Source organism: Pezoporus flaviventris, unplaced genomic scaffold (assembly GCF_033815535.1).
Source record: "Pezoporus flaviventris isolate CSIRO_AGI_PZ_B2104156 unplaced genomic scaffold, CSIRO_AGI_Pfla_v1 ptg000045l, whole genome shotgun sequence".
NCBI classification, from domain to species: Eukaryota; Metazoa; Chordata; class Aves; order Psittaciformes; family Psittacidae; genus Pezoporus; species Pezoporus flaviventris.
The window spans coordinates 6,782,497-6,790,995 of NW_026892593.1; the positions used below are offsets into that span (position 1 = coordinate 6,782,497).

The 8,499-nt window shown below is 39.8% G+C and overlaps 1 protein-coding gene across 1 annotated transcript; it reads right to left on the reverse strand.

The window, feature by feature from the left end:
- Positions 1 to 5,244: 5,244 nt before the first annotated feature.
- On the reverse strand, positions 5,245 to 6,228 carry LOC133276391 (transmembrane protein 19-like). The gene is made up of 2 exons (XM_061467099.1): positions 6,203 to 6,228; positions 5,245 to 6,069 (listed from the first exon to the last, which is right to left on the reverse strand). Exon 2 carries the CDS (start codon positions 6,046 to 6,048, stop codon positions 5,245 to 5,247), a length of 804 nt encoding a protein of 267 aa, XP_061323083.1. The 5' UTR covers positions 6,049 to 6,069; positions 6,203 to 6,228.
- Positions 6,229 to 8,499: the final 2,271 nt, after the last annotated feature.

The following is an 8,499-nucleotide window of genomic DNA, read 5'->3' on the forward strand; positions in this document are numbered from 1 at the left end:
AACAACGAGTGAATGTTTGTGCAGTCAACAGATGGATCTTATTTACACTGGTATAAATCAGTGATATGCCATTAAGTGAGTTGAGAAAGTGGGAATACAGGAAGTGACAGGAGAATCCAGCTCAGTGTATCCAAGGCTGTGTTTGTTTAACAGCCAGTGCCTAGTGATCGTAAATTTAGGGACTCTAAATTTTCTGGGACAATGTAATTAAGGCCAAGCTTTAATAAAGTGCATGAAAAAACAAATCAAAACAAAAAACCCAAACACTTACCCTCAATCTCCCCTTCAACTTCCTCCCCACCCCCAAACAGGGGAAGGAGAAAGAATGAAAAAGAGTAAGAATTGCTGCCCGTCCTGATGTGTACAGCTTCACCATCTCCCTGAAGCAGAGTTTGGTATGTGATGTTAAGCACCTTGTGAACTAAATGTTAAGACTGATTCTGAGTGACAGGAACCCATCCCTTCTTTCCAAAAGGGCAAAACCAGCTTTCACAGCAGACATTGTGATTTCCCTGCAGAAACTGCAAAACTGTGTCTGTCCTGTAGTTAGATACATGTAACACCCAGTAGGAAGGAATGGCCCAGGACTCCCTTGGTGCCTCAGGGAATTACCCTGATACAAATGAAAGAGGGTACTTTTGCCACGGGGTTCTTACAAAGGCCCACAAAAGCGACTGCAGTAGCAATGGTGGGATGGTGTAGCTCAGACAAGTCTTTTGCACATATTCAGTTTATGATTTTTATATGTTGTCAACTTACGATGATAAGTATATTATGGTTTTCTGACTAAAAATTTCAAACTGAAAAATAAAGGAACCACAAGGCTGTATTTATCAGATTTCTTGCATCAAAATCAAAGCATTTGGCCTAACTTATTCTAAATCATCAACTTACAAGAAAGCATCTGTTTACCAGCTGGCTCAGTAGCTGCCCAAGCTAATCAGAATGACCTCAGCTGGAACAGCCTGACCTCCATCAAGTTGAAGAGTCAATTCCTCCTGTGCATACAGATTCTGCAGTAGTTTTGAACTACATCCTAGAAACCCATCTTCTGCCTTCTGCACTGTATTATTTCCATATATTACGTATATGTCTCAAACGTACCTTTTTATGCACAATAAAATTGGCCAATTTTCTTGTTGGGAAAGTCATGTTTCTATAACATGCTCCTCTGTGGAGGGTAAAACAATATCCTTCATTTACTATTGCCAGAGTATATAGATATTTCAATTATAGCAATAAACATGATACTAGTGGCAAGGGAAAGAGAAGCTTGCACAGCATCTGCCTTGGGATTTGTAACAGTTGTGTTTTGTTCTAACTGCTTTTCGAGTAGCAGGGGAGGTTTGCATTCCAGGTGCGGGTTATTTCCTCCTTGACAGAGAAATGAATGGAAATTAGAACAGGACAATGTCCACCTTTGTGCTAATATATAAATCCTTACTTTCTTTTACAGCGATAATAAATGGGGAAGTATTGACTGGTAAATTTAGAGTTTTAAGTATGTCTAAAACTCTGCCTTCAGCTCTTATTCAGGTGCCTTCTTCATGGTGGCTGCTTCCAAGACACTAATCCAATTACTCACAGTTGTGAAAACTTTCAGTCCTAAAGACATGCTAGCACAGGCCCTTTTATCCCAAAAACTGCCCAAATATTTTACTAGGTTCTGGGGGCTGATCCAGTTACGAGTAACCTCATAACTCCCTTCTCTCCCCCCACTGCCCATGTGATTGGAAGTTTTGCAATGGTAAATGACTTCAAAAGTCAGTTTCCCTTCATACACGTGGAGAATACATGATGTTAAAAAGTTGCAGATTTACTTTCCAGTTCCTTTAGACACTTCTCTCAGTGGAAAAAAAAAAATTGAAAAAGTGATTGCAAAAAAAGCTTCAAATCAGAATTACAGTATTTCCGACCCATTTTAGAAGGCAACTGTTATTTTACAAGGTGTAAAACAGAGAAGGGGCCCACAAAGTGCTCATTTCAGCAACCACCATGATGTAGGAATGGCTGCAGTATGTCAGACTGTCATATGTAGACCACTTGTGTTTGGTTTGGAAGGCAGTATTTTGATTTTGGGTTTTGTTGCTTTTGGTTTTTACATGGAAGAGTTGGAGGGAGGGAGGGAGGGAGGGAATGAGAGGAAAGGAGAAAAGGAGGAAGAGCATGAAAGGAAGAGAAGGGAAGGAAGAAAGAAAGGGGAAGGGAGGGCAGGAGAGGTAAGCATAGAGAGATGGATGGAGAGAAGGAATGGCAAGGCAAATCAGGTTTCAAGGAATATTGCTTGTTTCAAACAATGCCTACTTTTATTAACTGGAAACACACTACACCAGTTAAAAGGATCATGCAATAGGAGATTCTAATAAGATAAGTAACTCAAAATGTAGAAAATAAAAACCAGAAGAAAGTTAGTATTAAAACCTTCGTTGGCTTTAGCTGGACATGACTTGATCTCTCTTACATTTGTTCTTTCAGCTAATCCTGTCTCCCCAAAGATTCCATAGGCTTCGCTGGATAGAGGTTCAGCCACTCAATGACTTAGTACTGAATCCTGCAGTATGTTGTCATGGTTAGAAAATCTCCACTAGCAGAAAATGCCTCTAAACAAGGGCAACTCCTTTTTTATTTATTGTTTGAATCTAATCACACAGTTTCCTGCTTTGCACATCTGGTCCTAGATAGTCAGATCTGGAAACGATAGCTTTTTACATTGTTAACCCCACCCTGTAAGTGTTAGTAAGGACTTGATCCAAATCCCAGTTGGATTCTTTTCTACTGACTGCAGCGGAACTGGATCAAGCCCTCATTGAATTGCTGCTTCTAGTGAACTGGTAATTAAGAAGAAAAGATTTGAAGAAAAAAATCTGTGTTTTCTTGTGCTTGTAAGATTTCTTGTAAGAAATCAGCATTCTTTATTTGAGGCGCTTTTGTGTCACAGAAATCTTCATTCATCCCTCGGTATTTATTAACTTATCTCAGTGTATTGAGGTTCTCAATTGCTGTTAAAATATGATTAATTTAGGATAAAAACAACAGACTTGATGCTTTTATTATGTGTCATTCCATGTTTAAATTTTTTGTTTCATGTACAGATTTAACTTATCAATGAATTCCCCTTTAAAATACTCCCAAGCATCATCACAGTGAAGTAATAGGAGTTTCTTGAAGGGAATAAAATAAAAATCATGTTTCTTGATGCTTCCAGTTGTATGACATGACTGTAAAAATGCATTAATAGTTTAGGATACATTTAGATTGAAACCCTAGTCAGTTATCTTCACTTAAAAGAAGAGTGAGATCTGAAGGCAGTGTCACATTTTCAATTTTTTCCTTTATCATAGAATCACAGAATAGTTAGGGTTGGAAAGGACCTTAAGATCATCTAGTTCCAACCCCCCTGCCATGGCCAGGGACGCCTCACAATAAACCATCTCACCCAAAGCTCTGTCCAATCCAGCCTTGAACACCGCCTTGAACACAGCCCCAACTTTCTCAGCCTATCTTCATACAGGAGGTGCTCCAGTCCCCTGATCATCCTCGTGGCCCTCCTCTGGACTTATTCCAACAGTTCCATGTCCTTTTTATGTAGAGGACACCAGAACTGCACACAATACTCCAAGTGAGGTCTCCCGAGAGCAGAGTAGAGGGGCAGGATCACCTCCTTCGACCTGCTGGTCACGCTTCTGATGCAGCCCAGGATACAGTTGGCTTCCTGGGCTGCGAGTGCAGAAATAACACAGAATGTTTGAGTCCAAAATCAGTTCTGGGAAAGACAGACTTCTTTTCTTAGCTGAATTACTGAGGCGCTCTACATAACTCAGGAGCCTTAAGAACTGGTTTAACACTGCTCTACTGCTGTGGAGTACGTAAGTACTAAAGGATACTTGCCACAGTTCTGTAACCACATGGAAGTATTCCATCATTTTCTGATACATACAGACCTTGCGAGGACTGTTAACACCAGGCTTGCAGAACTGTTTGAAGTAGTCCACTGGTAGGGTTTGTATCTGTAGGAAGCCTGAACATCAATGTAGGTCACAAGACTGGGCACTTTGAGACACAAAGCTGGCGCATCGTAACAGCTTTTTTACAAGTAAGAAGAAATCTGCTTTTAGGAACAAGCAGAGCAGTATGAGAAATATCCAACTGTGGACAGGGACTCAAGTTTGTTGGCTTTCTGGGTAGTTTCTTTTACAAGGACCAGCATTCAGGGCTGAGGAAAGGAACAGGGAAAGAAAGTGCTGCTTCACTCTGGAATTTTGCCCACGAAGAACAGAAACAAGCAATGTCCCTGAATGAATATAAACATGAGGTGTGAGACAACAAGCTTGAGGATAGCACTATTCCCCAGTCACCTGAACAGAAAGAAGAAGAGAAGGAAAAAGAAGTCTAATTTTCTTGTGCAGTAATTTGACCCTTTTTCAAAGAAAAAATTTTATGTGTCCATATTAAAGAGACCCCATATGTCCCATTTGTAAACCATCCAACATGGCAGTATCTGGGACTATGGAACAAAAATGATTTTCATGTTTACCTGGGCTATGGTTCAACAAGTCACAAAATTTGGCTTTGGGGCTCTTTCTATCAGATCCAGAACTCTGTGGCCACTTGCCACACAGCACTGATCCAGTATAAACCTATTCTGCTGGTTCAGATTTGTTCAAAACAGTTTGAAGGATTAACCAGTGGGCTGTGTGCTGAACCACAGAGCATCTGCCCTCACACAGCCAGTAAAAATCTACCATAAAAGCACAAAATACCAGCTAATGCAGTTCTACTTAGTCTGGTTCACATGTGTTCTGGATCACATATGTGTGTGAATGCACTAGATTTGTCCCCACACTGAAATCAGGGATTACGGCACTGCAATAGTGGCCAGGCTTCTCACTATCACAGTAGTTATCTCTGAAAAGCTTTGTTTCTGCACCACCACCACCAAGTTGTTTTCTTTATTCCCTCCCCAATAAATGCCCTATGCAGATAAAGTGTATCAGAAGTGGGGCAGGGAGTCCCTAATGGAATTTAACCAAGCACTCCCAAAAGACATATAGCAAGGCAAATGACAGCCCTAATATTTCTGAGATTTGTGACTTTATAGATTTATTTTCAACTTTTAAGAGCATCTATCACTTGATGCTGCTAAATGAACTGTAAATATTTGAAATAATTCATATACCTCTTTATCCTGGTCCATATTAAAAAAAAAAAAAAAGTCACATTATTTACCAGATATCCACCCTCCTGTTATCTCTGGGTGGAATCAAGAGCTACAATTTCCTTCCACATCAGAACTATGTAATGCTTTCCAAAACTCACCCTGAAAATGAGTTGTGCGATGAAGTAGGCTATACCTACTACCATGCCGCCAAGCAAACTTGACAGCAGGCCCACAAAAGTAATTGCTCCATTAGTACCCACTGGAACCTTTTCCCAGGTTGTTATCAACCTTGGCTTGCTTTTACTCATAACACTACCAATCTCTGAAGCCCATGTATCACCAGCAGAGCATGCCAAAGCTCCCAAAAGGGATAAGCACATCCATGATGCTGTGTATTGCTTTGAAAAGTCTATAGGAATTTCACCCCGTCCATTTTCTATCATATATAAGAGAGCCAGCTCAGTAGGAACACCACCATTACACAATACTTGCAACCAGTTCCTCTGTCCACCTTCTTTGTATTCTGAATCTATTTGCTTCTTTATATCTTTTTTCCATTTAGTAAGTTTTGAAGAAGTAATAAAAAATACAAACAAAGAGGTGAAGAAACTGTAATTTGCAACTGTAAGGATAAATCCAACCAACAATCCTCCCAATGCACCACTGTGATCAAGACTCTTCTTAAAACCCTGTGTAGCAATTGTTAGTGGAACCAAGATTGAAAAAAGCCAGCGCCATGGAGAAATAGGTCTTAAAGTACCGTAGTACGTACTTGCGGTCATGGACACGATCCAGAACACCAGAGAAATGCAAATGAGCGCGTTCGGGATGATAATATTCGCCATCATCTTGAGGTACTCTTTGAAGAAATCCTCCTCGCAATAGGACATAGGAATCCAAAAAGAGAACACCTCGGGGAGCCACTGGGAGGCACCGACCCGTTCATGGGGAGGCGGACGTTAGGGGTCGAGCTGTGAGGCGCTGTGCGACTGGTAGGCCCCGGCCCTTCCTCCTTCCCTCCCATCACCTATCTCTGCCACAGACCTGCTCCCGCGGCCCTCCGGCGCCGCCACCATTCTGCCCCGCCACCAAGGGTCTGTCACGAGGGTGACGGAACACTGGAACAGGCTGCCCAGGGAGGTTGTGGAGTCTCCTTCCCTGGAGACATTCAAAACTTGCCTGGACACATTCCTGTGTAACATTATCTAGGTGTTCCTGCTCTGGCAGGGGGATTGGACTAGATGATCTTTCGAGGTCCCTTCCAATCTCTAGCATACTGTGAAACTGTGAAACTGTGAAAACTCACTTAAAACATTGAACATCTTCTACTGATGTCACTGAGCCTATAGTCATTAGCAGCTAGTGAACACAGCAGAGTACCCAACACCCTCCACATACAGATCTCAAATGGATGCACTGCCAGCAAATATGACCTCAAACAACTGTGCCTGTAAGGGCACAGTACAAGAAGTAATTAATTGAGATGCATGATATTTGTTTGTGTCTATGAACTTCTTTTCTTATTTCAAAAACTCCTCAGCTCAAAACTCCTTGGAAACTCAGACAGAGCATTCAGCTGTTTTTGTAACAGTACTCCAGACTTCACAGAAACTACTGACTCATTTATACCAGCAAAATGTTTTTAAATATTTCACTAGGGCTTAAGCAGGAAAAGTATGTTGTAGTTCTGGTGATTCAACCTAGGATTTCATAGCTACACATCATTAACGCCATAAAATGATCTGTTTCATTTATTTCTTCATTTATATTTCTCTTATGTCTCCTTTGTTAGGTCTCCAGAGATTTTTCTTACAATTCCCTTTTATTCTTAAGCTGGAAAAAGATGATTTTGCAATTTTTAATTATTCATCTGAATGCATGTTTTAGTACTTTGAAAGGTGAAAAAGTTTAAATGAGTTGGTTTTTTTTTCTTATGCTTATCTTAGTCTATTTTCTAAATTCTTTTTCACAGATATTTAAAATACAAATAAAAATGCCTGTGCTAAAAACACAGACGGCTGCTGTGGAGTAAAACTAAGCAATTCTGAAGCAGCATAGAAACATTGTAAGTAATGCATAAAATGGGTTGGAAACTTTATGGTTTTAACATGTTAAAAATATATTTCAGTACTTGAATCTTAATATTTTACTGGATATCCTTTATTCTTACTACTCCTATTGATTTACAAGATAACATGGTCATTCACAGAGTAAGTAATCCAGAAGAGTTTATGGCAGCTGTCAAACAGGGAGTAATATACCCGTGACACTGTTTCTACAATAACAAGAGTCATCATTTATTAATTCAGGAAAAGCATTGGTCTCATGTGGCACTACTATTTTGGGCAAGCAGATGCTGTTTTGGGATGTAAAGTGTGGTGCTCTGTGCCTTTTGCCCTACTGACTTGATTTGCTTGAGTCTCACTGGAGCACAGTATGTATGTGTACAGCAGAAATTGCAAGTTACATTAGCAGGTAAACCGAGGTTCCTCATATGTTTTATTCAGAAAAAAAAAAAAACAAAACAACATTTTTGGTACAAAGAGCCCTTATGTAAAAGCAATGCCTTAGGTTCTTATTCTTTTTCAAGAGAATAAGTTTTCCACGTAATTTTGCCTACGTAGGTCAGGAAGGTTCCTATTTCCTCATCTGCTTTTATGTTCTGTTACAGTTTTCCCTTTACCATTTCCTTTGTGTTGTTCTCCAAGGAAATCCTTGGAAACAAGTGATTCCAAGTGATTTTGCAAAGCAAATTTTTGAATTTGCAAAGCAAATTTTTTGACTACTGTAATGTTAGCTGCTATTGTTTCTTCTCTGAATATATGTCCATTTGAGCATTGCTCTTAAGGCAAGAAGCACCTAACTGTGTGGAAGTTGCACAAGGATAGTCATATAATAAAATCATCCATTGTGGTCAAATCTGCTCATGAGTAATTTCCAAAAGCTTGAGCTATAACTACTTTACAGTTTGGGAACCAGGCACTTTCTTTGAAGACTATTGGAGCATGTCTGTTTGCCTTGCTCATTTCAGTTAAATAAAGATCCACTTAATAATCTCTGATTATTGTTTCATGATGGGATGGCTTTGGATACAAGATCAGTGTAAGCCTCTTTTTGTACCTCCAGATGCTTCTTTCTTATTTTCATGTCACATTCTTCCAGTTGATCCAACCAGTGCAATCATTTGCATGTACATGGTGCAATTTGGATTACTTAAATAACCCACGCTAAAAATAATTTCAGACTGAATAAAGAAATGATTTGAACTTTTTTTGTTACTGAAGCCAGATTATTATGAAAATATGTCTTCTGTGACCAAGAGCTTGACCTTTATGCTTTCC

Bases quoted from the DNA above. Each gene is read 5' to 3' on its own strand.
- LOC133276391 (XM_061467099.1), bottom strand. From the start codon at position 6,048: ATGTCCTATTGCGAGGAGGATTTCTTCAAAGAGTACCTCAAGATGATG.